The 15,433-nt window shown below is 38.0% G+C and overlaps 1 protein-coding gene across 1 annotated transcript in view; it reads right to left on the bottom strand.

Moving 5' to 3' along the window:
• The window catches only part of PLEKHG4B (pleckstrin homology and RhoGEF domain containing G4B), a 210,244-nt gene that overhangs the window by 73,724 nt on the left and 121,087 nt on the right, over positions 1–15,433 (bottom strand). The window contains exons 4-6 of the mRNA XM_036765907.1: positions 14,150–14,356; positions 13,756–13,879; positions 3,815–3,908 (exon numbers count right to left, since the gene is read on the bottom strand). Coding sequence (XP_036621802.1) covers positions 3,815–3,908; positions 13,756–13,879; positions 14,150–14,356 — 425 coding nt within the window. The remainder of the gene's footprint in view (positions 1–3,814; positions 3,909–13,755; positions 13,880–14,149; positions 14,357–15,433) is intronic.

The raw sequence follows: 15,433 nt of genomic DNA on the forward strand, positions 1-15,433 counted from the left end.
TGGCTTTTAAAAGGTTTCCTCTGGTGAATTTCTAAGGTATTGATAAGTTTTGATTTTCATCAGTAGAGGGAGAATATTCACATTGATGAAATCCCAGATACATTTGAAGATTTTGAGTTGAAACCTTGTGATATAGGCAGAGATTGGTGAATGGAGTAGGAAAGGACTAGTTATGTAACAAGAAAGACAGATAACAAATGGTCAGTTGACTTGCTCCACTGGCATCTATAATATCTCATAAGTTGGAGTGTATCCAGAGGAGGACTATCACCAGTGAAATGGTGATCATGCAATACAAATACTAATTATAATGACAAAACAACAATAATAGCTGGCATTTATATAATGCTTTGGGCAGCTAGATGGTGCAGTGAATAGAGTGCTGCGCCTAGAGTCAGGAAGATTCATCTTCATGAATTCAAATCTGGCCTCAGACACACTTACCAGCTGTGTGACTCTGGGCAAGTCATGTAACCCTGTTTGCCTCAATTTCCTCCTCTGTAAAATGATCTGGAGAAAGAAATGGCAAACCACTTGAGCATCTTTGCCAACACTACCCCAAATGGGGTCACGAAGAGTTGGACATGATTTGAACAACAGCAGCATATAATGCTTTAAGGTTTATGAAGTGGTTTATATACATTACACACCATTTGATCCTCACAAAAATTCTGTGAGATAGGTGCTATTACCATCCCTATTTGACACATGAGGAAACGGAGGCTGACAGACATCAATTGACTAGTCCACAATCAAACAGTTAGTAAGTGTTCAAGGCAGAATTCGAACGCAGGTGTTTTTGACCCAAGGAATTTGGGGAAGAATAGACTTAAGGGGGACTGTGATTAGTTAGTGGTCTTCATGAATCTGGGGAGCTGTCACTCACTATAGAGTTTAGAGTTGTCTTGCTTGGTTCCATAAAGTAGAAGTTACATAGAAACCAATTTCATGTCAACGTAAAGAAAAGCTTCCCAGTGTTTATAGCTGTCCAGAAGTACAACAGACTGCCTCAGGAAGTAGTCATTTTCCCTTTGCTGGTGATTTTCAAATGGAAGTTGGATGACTATTTGTCAGTGATATAATAAAGGAGATCCTTAGGTAAGGGTTAGAATAGATGGCCTGTGAAATCCCTTCAGAATCTGAAATTGTAAGATACTGTGATATAGTAAACTCTTCGATGTTTGTTTATAGAACTGGATGTAATTTAAAAGATAAAAATGTAATTTTTTTCTACTTTTTCCACTCTTTATTTCCCCCATTCTTCTCTAGCCTATTTATTGTGACTCAGAAACCAGACTTGGGGTTTTTCTATTGAATGTGAACAATAACACTTGGCCCTTATCCTGCTGGTAGCCTTGGAAACAAATCACTGAGCAGAGCAGCTATGTTCATGTGCCCCAGAGGCAGAACAGCCTAGGGTAATATTTCCTACCTCTCAAAACACTGAGCATCAGTAAAATGTCTAAATTTGCCACCATGGGACCTCAAGTCTTAGCATTGCAGTCCTGGGCAGGCTAGGAACTAGGGACAGGGAGCAAGCCAGTGGTTCAAAGATCAGGATGCCAAGAGAGGAAGGAGTCAATTTTTTAAATTCATAGGTTTCAAGACCTAAGAACATTTTGTAGTGAGAGTTTTGTTGACTGGTAAAAATTTCCTCTAGGTTAAAACTAGTTTAAGAATCAGAGATGGGGTAACATGTGGTTGGGAGTCTGGAGACTAAGGTTATAGCCTCATCTTGTCCCATTCACTGAGCTGTGTGACCTTGAGAAAGTCAGTCTTTTCATTTGCCCTCAATTTCCTCACCTGTAAAATGAGGAGTTTGGACACTATGATCTCTTAGGTTCCTTTCTAGAGCTCTGTGATTTTTAATATCTTCCCCACTCACCTAGTTTACTGGATGGTTGTATTGATAAAATGATACAACAAATGTGAAAATGCCTGATGAAGTAAGAAAGAACCACACAGAACCACCATTACTACACCACCACCACCACCACCACCACCACCACCACCACCACCACCACCACAACATATAGAATCATAGAATCTCATCAACAGAAGGCACCTCTATGGTCATATGGTCCAAACTATACCTGAAAAAGGATCCCTTTTATAGCATGCAAGACATGCCTTTGCTTTAAAATTTCAAGTGAAGAGACCCTGCTCTCTATAGAGGTAGCCCTTTTGAATGGCTCTATTTCTTAGTAAGTTTCTCCTTACATCAAACCCCAAATTATTTCTTTGTAACTTCCAACCTTTGATTATATCTCTGCTCTATAGAGCAAAGCAACACTTGAATTCTTCATGCACATGGTAGCCTTTCAAGAACTTGAAGACATCAATCCTATATCCTTCAAGGTTTTTCTCTATACTAAACACCTCTAGTTACTTCCAAAGATTCCCATATGGCATTAATTCCAAGCCTTTCAATATCCTGGTTGCCCACATCTGGACACTTTCTAGTTTATCAATGTCCTTCCTAAAACGCAAAACTTAGAATGGAGCATAGGATTCTAGAAGTGGTCCTACCAGGGCATACCTCCATGGTCCTGGTGCCATGCCTTTCTTAATGTAGGGTAAAATTGTATTCTGTTGCCTCAAATGTATTGCACTAATCTGAATCTTATCTTTGATTTTGAAAAATTTTTATGGAAATATTTTATTTTTTCTAATTACATATAAAACAATTTTTACATTTTTTATTTTTACCAATTTTGAGTTCCAAATTCTCTTGCCCTCCCTCCCTACTCCCCTCATTGAGAAGGCAAGCAATTTGATAAAAGTTATACATGTCCAATGCATCTTTTAAAAATGAATTGTTGCTTAGTCACATTTCTCTCACCTGGTACTTTTAGTGTTGGATTTTCTTTAACCTATGTAAGATTTTACTTTTATCCTGATTAGACTATGCCTTATTAGATTAGGCCAAATAGTCTCAAGATCTTTTTGGATCTTGACTGTCACCCAGAGTGATAGCTATCCCTGTCCAGTTTTGTATCCTTTGCAAGTATGATAACGATGCCATCTGTGTCTTTAAGTAATTGATAATGACAATGTTCAACAGCAGAGGGCCAAGCATAGATCCACTGTGCACCCTGCTGGAGACCTCCTTTCAGTTTGACACCAACCAAGGCTACTTTTGGTGTCCAGTCATTCAACCCTTTCCACATTCCAGGGAAAGAACCAAAAAAAAATTCGCGAGTTGCCTTGAAGTATCAGAGAATTAAAGTAAATAAGAAAATGAGGCCAAGAGTCCCAGAATTTTTTAGTTTTTGCATCAACTTGACCCTGATGGAACTTTCAGTTTCTCAGAGCAAACAAGCAGCATTCTTGATGCTCCAACTAGACCACATGCTTTTTCCTCACCAGAGAACTTTCTGACCTGGTGTTTGTTTTTCTTGCAGTTACTACTAAAACCAAAGGTTATCCAAGGGGCCACTGATGAAATCAAATGCCATGGAATCTTTGCAATAACTTCCGGATCTCTTTCTCTCTTTCCAGTAGCTAGGGTTGGCATGATTCCAAGAAGAGAGTTCTTTGGCTCTATTTTGTTCTTTTTAAAAAATCTTGACTTTGGAACAAATGGAATATCCTTTTGGTCTTTCATTCCAATTCTTTGCATTTCACTTCAGTCCAAACATCAATGATAACCTTTCTACCTACCTCCTTCAGAATTCCTCTAATAGTATTCCCCTTGGAGCACAGCATAAGCACAGCTAAACTGCAGAGTCTAATTAATTCTGAAGGCAAAACAAGGGTTTTTAAAACAATAATAAACAACAACAAAGGATAAACAAAGGATAAACAGACACACCTGTAATGCTGTGACAGCTCTGAAGAGAGCAGGGACAGGCTGGCATTTCCGAGCATCCACTAAGATGACCAGTCCCAGATCCCGCACCTCCTTCCTGTAAAAAGAAAAGCAGGTAGACTTTTAACTGGTACATTTAAAATTTCTTCGCAAGAAAGGTTATTGTTTACATTTCCATAAGACTAAGATGATCTCTAAGGTCATCTGTGGCTCTTAAACTTGGTGATTCTACTGATTTCTAGATACTCAAGACCTCATTTCACCCCTCTTTCTTTCCTGAGAAATGAAATTATATTCAAATGAGAATTATTATTCAGGTCTAATCAGTTAATTTTGTCAAGTAGCTGATTCTAGGGCAAGCTGAGACCTTGTATTACACTGATGATTAACAACATTGCTATGGTTACTCTTTAAACAATCTTATCTATCACTGAAAATGCACTTAGCACCATCAAATAAATTAAATATGAAACAAAAAAGCAAAGACTTGTCTTTGGGTTTTTCAAAACAAATAATATATTAACTGAGATAACATATGTAAAGCATTTTGCAAACATTAATATACTATTTAATGTTAGCTATCATTATTATCAGCATTAGTCAAGAAGTATTTATTAAGAGCTTAGTATGTGCCATGCATTATTATTTGGCATTGGACATAAAAGTTTATCCTGGTAGGGCTGAGAGAGAAGATCTTAGCAAGACCTAAGCTTTACTCACTGATTTTTCTGGAGGTATGGAAGATAACAGAAAATAATGCTCTGAGATATAAGACCTTGGGGACAAAGGAGAACAACTCTCATAGCTGATGCCTATATATAGGTTTTCTTAATTATCTCTCTAATGGGTTCTTAGAGTTTGGGGGGTAGGGTGGCCAGTCTTCTCTTTCTCTGTTTTTATTGCTGCCATTATTCCTTGAATAATCTTCTGACTATCATTTCATCTAGACTTTCTTGGCTTTAGCATGGATGTTCTTTATCTTACCCTTAGTTCATCTGAGACAGAGTTTGAGTTTCTCAAAAGGAACTTTATAATAATTCAGGGGAAAATCTGACATAAAAATGTAACAAAATCTTTGGATAAGAGTCCTCTGCTCTGGAACTTGTCAATGTGTTACTCCCTGAGTATTTTTTTTAATGTTACATTTTTTTACTTTTTTTTTGAGGGGAGAAGGCAGGGCAGTTGGGGTTAAGTGACTTGCCCAAGATCACACAGCTAGTAAGTGTGTCAAATGTCTGAGGTCCTCCTGACTCCAGGGCTGCGCCACCTAGCTGCCCTAATGTTACTTTTTTATGTCAGATTTTTGAGTCAGCTAGTACTTGTTAGACGCTAAAACTTAGATTTATACGATGTTTATTTTCTGAGGAGATTCCTTTAGATCCAATAGATAGAACTATAATATCTATAATTATAATACTTTATTGCATTAATAATAGGCTAAAATGATCAATATGAATCAAAAGTTTTATCCAACTTCTTTTTAAAAAAGCCATAATTTTTGGTTCCATTAATAAAAACAGAGTATGCAGATCATGGAGAGTAAGAGGCTTGCTACTCTCAGGGCTTGTTGAACCAAATCTTGGATACTGTATTCAATTTTTGTTGCTAAATTTTAAAAATGGACATTGGACATTGACCAATAGGAGTGTGTCCAAAGAAGTAGGGTCAATATGGTGAAGAGTGGGGAAAATAATATGTTAGGAGAAAGAGTGGAAAGATATGAAGTTGTATAGTTTGTAGGCTGGGAGAATTTTGTTTTTGTCTTTGTATCTTCAGTACCTAATACAGTGACTAGAAAATAGTAGGTACCATATAAGTATGTGTGGAAATGAGCTGAATTAGACAAGACTGAGAGCCATGTTCAAACTGACCATTGTTTTAAAAAGTGTAAAACTTTGGCTGTAAAAACAATGCAACTCAATTATTTATTAAGAGCCTATTGTGGGAACGTGTTCTGTGATGTGGGTTGAAATTATAAGTAGAACAACTTTTTAACAACTGTTGTTCACTTGTTCAATCATGTCCGACTCTTTGTGACCCTGTGGACCACCTGTGTATGTAGCATACCAGTACTGTCCATGGAGTTTTCTTGGCAAAGATAGTGGAGTGGTTTACCATTTCCTTCTCCAGTGGATTAAGAGGTTAAGTGACTTGCCCAGGGTTATGCAGCTAGTAAGTGTGTGAGGCTAGATTTGAACTCAAGTGTTTCCTGACTCCGGGTCCAGTGCTCTATCCACTGAACCTCCTTCTAACAATCAGAGTTATTCAACAACAGAATAGGCACAGTGGGCACACTCGCCTTCACTTGAAGTCTGTGAACAATGACTAGATGGCCGCACTTTTGTGAGGCTGCAAAAGGATTCCTGATTTGGATGAAAGACTGGGGGAATTCTCTGATTTTATGTTGTATCAACAAGCCAGCAAGTGACATTTTGAAGACATCAAGGATACTGGAAAGAAAATATATAAGAACATTGCTCTATTTAAAAGGAAAAATGGCATTTAAGTCTTCAGATCATAGTTTCTCACAATAGAGACATCTCTTCACCAATTACTCAGTGGGCATCTTTTCAGCTGGGGAATAAACAATTCATTTTGTTAGCTTTAAGAGAAGTTTAGTGTTTTGGTGGCCTGTTCTGAGTAATGGAAACATTTCTTTAATGTCATTTTGGTAATGACAGTTGTGAATTCAATAAAAGTATCAATTCAGAAATGCAGCCATGTTACATTGTTCTGGAAGTCACATGCTTCATTCCAATTTTGAAAGAAAGAGGTAGTTGAGCAGAAAGCATCAAAGATGCTGCTGTAGTACATACCTACTTAGACCTGTGTCTATAGCTACATGTCTATATCTATACCTATAGACACAAAATACTAATTGATATTCATAGCTATGAGTTAGGATTTTTGAAAAAAATTATTTATTTTTAGTTTTTAACATTCACTTCTATAAGTTTTAAATTTTCTCCACCTCCCTCCCTTACCCTCTCCCCAAGATGGCATGAAATCCAATATAGGCTCTACATATACAATCTTATTAAGCATATTTTCGCATTAGTCATGTTGTATAGAAGAATTAGAATGAATGGGAAGAACCATGAGAAAGAAAAAACAAAACAAAAAAAAAACAGAACAGAACAAAACAAAAAAAGAGAGCAAATAGTATGCTTTGATCTGGATTCAGACTCCATATTTCTTTCTCTGGATGTGGATCATGAGTCTTTTGGAGTTGTTTTAGGTCCTTGCATTGCTGAGAAGAGCAAAGTCTATCAAGGTCAGTCAGTGCACAATGTAGCTGTTATTGTGGACCGTATTCTCCTGGTTCTACTCACTTCACTCAGCATCAGTTCACATAAGCCTTTCCAGGTTTTTCTGAAGTCCACCTGCTCATCATTTCTTATAGCACAATAGTATTGCATTACACTCATATACCACAACTTGTTCAGCCATTCCCCAATTGATGGGCACCCCCTCAATTTCCAGTTCTTGACTACCACAAAAAGAGCTGCTATAAATATTTTTGTACATGTGGGTCCTTTTCCCATTTTTATGATCTCTTTGGGATACAGCCCTAGAAATGGTATTGCTGGATCAAAGGATATACACATTTTTATAGACCTTTGGGCATAGTTCCAAATTGTTCTCCAGAATGGCTGGATCAGTTCAGAACTCCACCAAGAATGAATTAGTGTTCAGCTGTGAGCTAGAGTTATCCCAAAGTGGCATGACTTCCCTCACAAGACAGTGGGTTTCATCCCAAAGACAGTCCTCCAGCACGATCAATTGTTTTCTATTTTGTAGAGGGGATTCTTATTCAGGCATGGGTTGTAGTAAGTTGCCTCTGAAGTTTCTTCCAACTCAGATGTTACATGAAACTATTGCAGTGCTTCTAGAGGAAGATGCCTAGGATGGTAAAATATGTGGAAACCATGTCATCTGAGAACTGCTTGAAGAAATGAGACAGAAGTTTTTACTTCTAGATGATGGAAGACTTTGGGAAGACAGGAAGCTCTCTTTGAATACTTGAAGAACTGTCTTTTGATGGAGATAATAAAGTTACTCTGTGTAAATCCATTCATTGTATGTAAATCATTGCTCCTAGAACAAGGACCAGTGAGTAGAAATGGGAGGCATACAGACTTCAGCTTGTTATGCAGATGGTTGCTGCTAAGAGAGCAATCATCTTGGGCTTTTTTGTTTGTTTTTGTCCAGACCTGTTATTTCATTTCTTTTTTTTTTGGAAATAGCAATTTTATACTTTTTATTTCTTTTTGGTGCAACATTTTCTTCTGAGAGTTTCATTATGAATTCATTGGATATTCATTCAAATAGCACTGGAAATAATGAAGTCATTTGGTATTCATAGAGAGGCCACATGAACTTCAAAAAAGGATTTCATTGCAATTTAGCATTCGTTAAAGGACATTTAAAATAAATGGTTATCACTTTGTTCTTGACTTTCTTTCTATTTTTCCAACAAGTTATTTTACTTGTATAATATGAGTGAAACATCCTATCATCTTAATCCATATTTCACTTTTTTTTGAACATCTGTTTTTAAAACTTTGAGTTCCAAATTCTCTCTCCTCTTCCCTCCCCACCCACCCTCCGTAAGAAGGCAAGCAATTCAACATAGGCCACATGCGTATCTTTATGTAAAACCCTTCCACAATACTTGTGTTGTGAAAGACTAACTATATTTTGCTCCTTCCTAACCTATCCCCCTTTATTCAATTTTCTCCCTTGACCCTGTCCCTTTTCCTGTCCCTTTGTTTTTGATTACCTCCTCCCCCTATCTGCCCTCCCTTCTATCGTACCCCCTTTTTTATCTTCTTCCTCCTTCTTTCCCGTGGGGTAAGATACCCAACTGAGTGTATACATTATTCCCTCCTCAGGTCAAATCCGATGAGAGCAAGATTCACTCATTCCCCCTCACCTGCCCCCTCTTCCCTTCCTACAGAACTGCTTTTTCTTGCCACTTTTATGTGAGATAATTTACCCCATTCTATCTCTCCCTTTCTCTCTCTCTCAATATATTCCTCTCTCATCCCTTAATTTGATTTTTTTAGGTATCATTCCTTCATATTCAACTCACCCTGTAGTCTCTGTCTATACACACACACACACACACACACACACAGACACACACATTTATATATATACATATATATGTATATATGTATATTCCCTTCAGCTACCTTAATACTGAAGTCTCATGAATCATACACATCATCTTTCCATGTAGGAATGTAAACAAAACAGTTCAACTTTAGTAAGTCCCTTGTGATTTCTCTTTCTTTTTTACCTTTTCATGCTTCTCTTGATTGTTGTGTTTGAAAGTCAAATTTTCTATTCAGCTCTGGTCTTTTCACTGAGAAAGCTTGAAAGTCCTCTATTTTATTGAAAATCCATATTTTGCCTTGGAACATGATACTCAGTTTTGCTGGGTAGGTGATTCTTGGTTTTAATCCTAGCTCCATTGACTTCTGGAATATCATATTCCAAGCCCTTCAATCCCTTAATGTAGAAACTGCTAGATCTTGTATTATTCCGATTGTGTTTCCACAACACTCAAATTGTTTCTTTCTGACTGCTTGCAGTATTTTCTCCTTGATCTGGGAGCTCTGGAATTTGGCAACAATATTCTTAGGAGTTTTCTTTTTGGGATCTTTTTCAGGAGGTGATCGGTGGATTCTTTCAATTTTTATTTTACCCTCTGGCTCTAGGATATCAGGGAAGTTCTCCTTGATAATTTCTTGAAAGATGATATCTAGGCTCTTTTTTTTTTGATCATGGCTTTCAGGTAGTCCAATAATTTTTAAATTATCTCTCCTGGATCTGTTTTCCAGGTCAGTGGTTTTTCCAATGAGATATTTCACATTGTCTTCCACTTTTTCATTCCTTTGGTTCTGTTTTATAATATCTTGATTTCTCATAAAGTCACTAGCTTCCACTTGCCCCAATCTAATTTTTAAGGTAGTATTTTCTTCAGTGGTCTTTTGGACCTCCTTTTCCATTTGGCTAATTTTGCCTTTCAAGACATTCTTCTCCTCATTGGCTTTTTGGAGCTCTTTTGCCATTTGAGTTAGTCTATTTTTTTAAGGTGTTGTTTCCTTCGGCATCTTTTGGGGGTTTCCTTTAGCAAGTTATTGACTTGTTTTTCATGGTTTTCTCACATCACTCTCATTTCTCTTCCCAATTTTTCCTCTACTTATCTAACTTGCTTTTCCAAATCCTTTTTGAGCTCTTCTATGGCCTGAGACCAGTTCATATTTTTCTTGGAGGCTTTTGATGTAGGCTCTTTTACTTTGTTGACTTCTTCTGGCTGTATGTTTTGGTCTTCTTTGTCACCAAAGAAAGATTCCAAAGTCTGAATCTGAGTCTGTTTTCATTGCCTGGCCATGTTCCCAGCCAACTACTTGACCCTTGAGTTTTTTGTGGGGGTATAACTGCTTATAGAGTAGAGAGCACTTTGTTCCAAGCTTGAGGGGATACGATGTTGTTTTTAGAGCTACTTCTACACAGCCAGCTCTGCCACACCAGCTCTCTTCCTCCCCCAAGAACTGCCAACCCAGATTGGACTCAGATCTTCAGCAGGCTCTGCACTCCTGCTCTGATCTGCCACTTAATTCCTCCCACCAGGTGGGCCTGGGGCCAGAAACAAAAGGAGCTGTAGTTCTGTAGCTGTACCACCCCTGCTGCCCCTGGGGTGGTGGCAGAACCGCAAACTCCTTTCACTCTGTCCCCTGCAGCTTTTCCAACTAACCTTCTCTGTTGTCTTTGGTGTTTATGGGTTGAGAAGTCTGGTAACTGCCACAGCTCACTGATTCAGGGCTCTAAGGCCTGTTCCACAGGGCTCCCAGTCTGGTAGGTCCAGGTGTGACTCAAGCTGGGCTCTGCTCCACTCCACTACCAGTTCCATGCGATAGACCTTACCCAGTGAACATCCAGGCTGTCCTGGGCTGGATCCCTGCTTCCCTCTGCTATTTTGTGGGTTCTGCAGTTCTAGAATTTGTTCAGAGCCATTTTTTATAGGTTTTTGAAGGGACCTGGAGGGGAGCTCACACAAGTCCCTGCTTTCCAGCTGCCATCTTGGCTTTGCCCCCTGTTACTTAATTTCTATAGTGAATTACTACTGAAGAATTTTCTTTGCTGTAGATAGTCATGTATTCTGCAACTTACATTATTAGAAGCTGGTCTGGGGATACAGAGAAGTTAAGTGACTTGGCCAGGGTCACAAAGCAGCATTTGTTGGAGGTGGGCCATGAACCCAGGTCTTTCTAAAAATGAATGAGGCCAGCTTTCTATCCACAATACCATGCTGATTGTCAGGTAGCCAGTTTGTCATCACTCTAAGGTCACGCTATGTGAAAATTAAGATTCCTTCTGGCTTAAAAAATTTTAAATACATGTACTTGTAGTTTATACCACTTGTGGAAAGTCTCCTAGAGATCATTCACTAAAGCCATCATAGAAATGGTATGCATTTAAAAGAACCTTCTTTTGTGTTTCTCGGTACTCTAGCATGTCAGACTCTCCCATGGCCATATAACAGCGTTTTTTTTTTTTAGTTAAGAAAAGCTTTTAACCAAACTATAGATCAAACGCTTGACAGAAAGATCCTGGTTTTAACTATAAGGAAACTTTTCTTACACTCCCAAGAAAATAAATTTAAAGTGTTTTGAAAAGGACCTAAGAGAGAGAAAGAAGAAAAAAAAAACTTGGCATTTTAGCAAAGATGGTATCTGGAAGAATGCCCTAGAATCCCATGGAGCAATCTGGCAAAAAGACTAGAAGACTTAGTAAAAAGTAAGTAAACAAAGGAGATCCCAACATGTAAAGTAATTTTGAGGTAGTAATCTCAATACAACAAATCAATTAATTAACAAGCATTTATTAGGCATCTAACACATGTCAGGCACTGTTCTAGCTGCTGGGGATTCAAGAGCAAATAGAACATCATTGAGCATGGAATTTAGAGTCAAAGGACCTGGCTTTGAATCCTGGCTTTGATCCTTATTCTTTGTGTCATTCTGAGCAAATCACTTAATTTCTCAGCCTCGATTTCCTTTATCTATAAAATGAGGGAGTTGTGCTGTCTAATGTTCCTTCTAGCTCTAAATTCTATGATTCTAAAAACAAGGAATTGTCTACATGACCACTGACCCTAACCTGGTTCATAACAATCTTGAGAGAGTAACAAAATGATATCTTGATTAACATCAAGTCTACATATTATCTTAAAAGAACAAGACAGAAAAGACTCATGACTATTTGGCTTCCATCCAAACTGAGATGGAAAGGACCTGAAAGTCAGCCAGAAATTGGATGGTCTACCAATGAGTTGGGAAAATAAAAAGTATGTTAGGATTCTGCCCATAGAAACAAGTGCTAAAGAGATATGAATGGAAAAATACCTAAGATCCCTTACCCAGGGAAATGTATATGTCTGACCTTCACGCATGTATACATATATGTATATATATTATGTATACGCATGTATATAAACGTGTCAGGCATGTATATATTATGTGGATAAGAATCATTAATAATAATAATTTTGGTTTTTGGCCAAGGGGCACTAAGATTTGTTTTGAGAGTCATTGGACCCAAAGCTGAGGTATTTAAGGGGTAGATCAAAGCTCCTCATTGGTTTAAAATCTAAAGTCTTTATAATAAACTTCAAATCTCTTTATTATACTGAGACCCCTTGCATCAAACACTGTCTAAAACAAGTGGGCCATCATACAGGGTCTAGAATTCTGTTTTAATTGTACACATAGAGTTCATTTTAAAGAGATTGACAGGGTATCAAATGGTTAGGCACACAGTGAGACTCCTTCCCACTACAATTGGAGTCTCTAATGTATCTTTCTCATGCATGGGAAGGTTCCAATTGCTTCAACTGAGAAAGAATTACTGATTCAGCACCAGCTAGCTGCTTGGCACTCTCCTGGGGACACTGTGAAGTACACAGAAGTATGAAGTATAGTTCCTTGTCTCAAGGAACTTATAAACTAGTTGGAGAGGCAAAACCAATACATGAAATGGGAAAGAAGGATGCATACACCCACAGAGTTATAAACAACACTCATATATTTCTTTGTATATGGAAATGCATATGCTTGCTAATGTCTAAGTTCACAATACAAAATAAAAAAAATAAAATTTAAAATTATGTGGTAGTAAATACATTGAGTTCAGATAAAAAAGGTCATGGAAAACAGGAGTAGTCAAGGCAGGCTTCTTAGAAGTGACATTGGAGCAGAGTCTTGAAGGATGGGAAGAATTTAGGAAGATAAAAGAGAGGGAAGTAAGAGAAGATAATTGAACAAATCCCTGATGGCAGGAATGGGTGTGTGTGTCATATTTTGCTTATAACTACCTAGAATAATGATTCTCGTCCTCCTCCTTCTTCTTCTTCTTTTTCTTCTTCTCCTCCTCCTCCTCCTCCTCCCTCTTACTTCTTCTTTTAAAAATAATTTTATTTGACCAGATTCTTTTTAAAAATTTAATATATTTATTTTTTCCCCAATTCCATGTTAAACTGTTTCATGTGTTAGCTTTTTCTCCCCAGCTAGTTTGTGCCAGAGGGTAGCAGGAAATAAGGTTGGGGCTAGATTATGGAAGGCCTTGAAACTTAGGCAGTTGGTACCATTAGTAACTTCCTTTTCCGTTGTGCCTGGTCCAAATGTATCCAGATACATCAGTATACTGTAGCAACTCTATATGTAAACCGGGGAATTACACAGACTTTATTAGAAGACAAGACTAAAAGGTTAAATCAACCCAACTACTGATCATGATTTTGAATGAAATTTGCATTTCATCATGCCTGGAAAGGAAGAAAAACTCCATAAATAAACAAAAGACTTTCTCAGACCGTGCCATCACAACTTAATGTGAAAGCAGAAAAGCAAGCTGGCTCTGAGGTGAGGCCTGACCTGGGGATGCTGTAGAGGTACATCAAGAGGCGGGTGAGCTCACTGCTTGAGGACTGCTCCTTTGACCAGAATGCACTTCTGGCACACACCTGTACCACTGCCCTTCCATTACGGTCTCTTGTCCCTGCAAAAACAAAGAGCTACTTTTGAGAAACCTGTGTACCAGATGACAAGGAAATGGAGAGACACGGTGTTGTTCTGGCCCGAATACTGTTCTTGGCTTTGCAGGAGATGTGGTGAGCAACAACAGCAGGGAATTAATCATTCGGAATGTAAATACAAGTGTTTGTAAAATAGTTTCGATAGCATCTAATGTGTGTGACTTGGCTTGAACCAAAAAGACTGGCAGGCTTTAGAAGGTCCTTGTGTGGACAGGGATTTGGATGTAACTTACCAGGGATGGAAATGATTCCAGACTGAAGTAATTCTTGGTTGATTTCAAGTAACTGGTTGGGCAGCTTGTGATAAAAGTCTCCTGTGTTTGTAGACAGCGGTTCACTCTCACAGGGCAGTGATTCAGGGGATATGTTTGAAAAGATGTTGGACTCATGGCTTTGGAAGCTGTTATTTGCATCTCTTATGGTTGTATTCTGAAGAACATCTGGCGAAATGAGAGAGGGGTGTTAGCAAGGAAAGTTTTTTCTTTCTGGTTAAAGACATTTATAAGTTCAAAAACATGCCCAAGGAAATGGAGATTTACAGATGGCTCTCTGGCCAGCTTCCTATCATGCTGCTGCACTCCACGTGCCACCTCTCATAGGCAGGTCCAGATCCTATCTCTGACTGGTGAGAATTCGTGCTACTTATCCTGACCCTGACCCACGGTGCTAGGCCATTTCACTGCAGCTACCTGCCCTGGCTCCACTTCTCACTGTGGGAACGGTCCTCAAATCAATTCTACCCTCCTGAAAAGAAAATTGTCCTATGACTCACCTCGTCATCTAATTTCCTAGATCAAAATGCCCTTCCTTTGCAACCACTTCACTAAATGTGCTGCCTTACCCTATTAAAACATAAGCCCACTGAGGGTGGAGACTGCTGTCTTATTTCACATATTTGTATCGCCACAGCACAGTTCATGGCACATAGTAGATGCTTAATTAATGATTTTTTAAAATTCATTATGATGATCTGGCCCAAATGAAATTTGCTTAATTAGATGTTCCTAAAAGGTTGGGCATAAATAAAAATTTAAAAGCATAGACTATTTTAAGTGTACCATGAAACTCATTGCTCAAAAAAACCAAACCCCACAGGAAAACATTTTGCAAAGTGAAGACTCTTTTTTAATATGAATAATCACCCTCTAATCTATTTTCAGATTTTTATATAACTGACATTTATAAACATATAGCACTTTACAGTTTACAAAATATTATCACATTTGAGCTAATGTTTTCTTAAATTAAAATTTTATTTAAATTCAATAAATTGTAAGTGTGGAACACTCTCCTAGATGCTGGCAGAGATACAAGGATGAATTAAGACATGGTACTTCCTCTCAAATTACTTAGAATTTTGTAAAAGAGATAAAATCTTTAAATAAATACATGTAATATGATGAACACGAGAAGTGCATTAGACATTCAACCACTAAACACATATATTTCCATAACTTTTCCTAGAACATTTTGATCTCTCCCTTGCCCTTCTTCATTCTCTAACTTGTATTATGATT

The sequence above is a fragment of the Trichosurus vulpecula genome, chromosome 1 (genome assembly GCF_011100635.1).
Source record: "Trichosurus vulpecula isolate mTriVul1 chromosome 1, mTriVul1.pri, whole genome shotgun sequence".
Lineage (NCBI taxonomy): Eukaryota > Metazoa > Chordata > Mammalia > Diprotodontia > Phalangeridae > Trichosurus > Trichosurus vulpecula.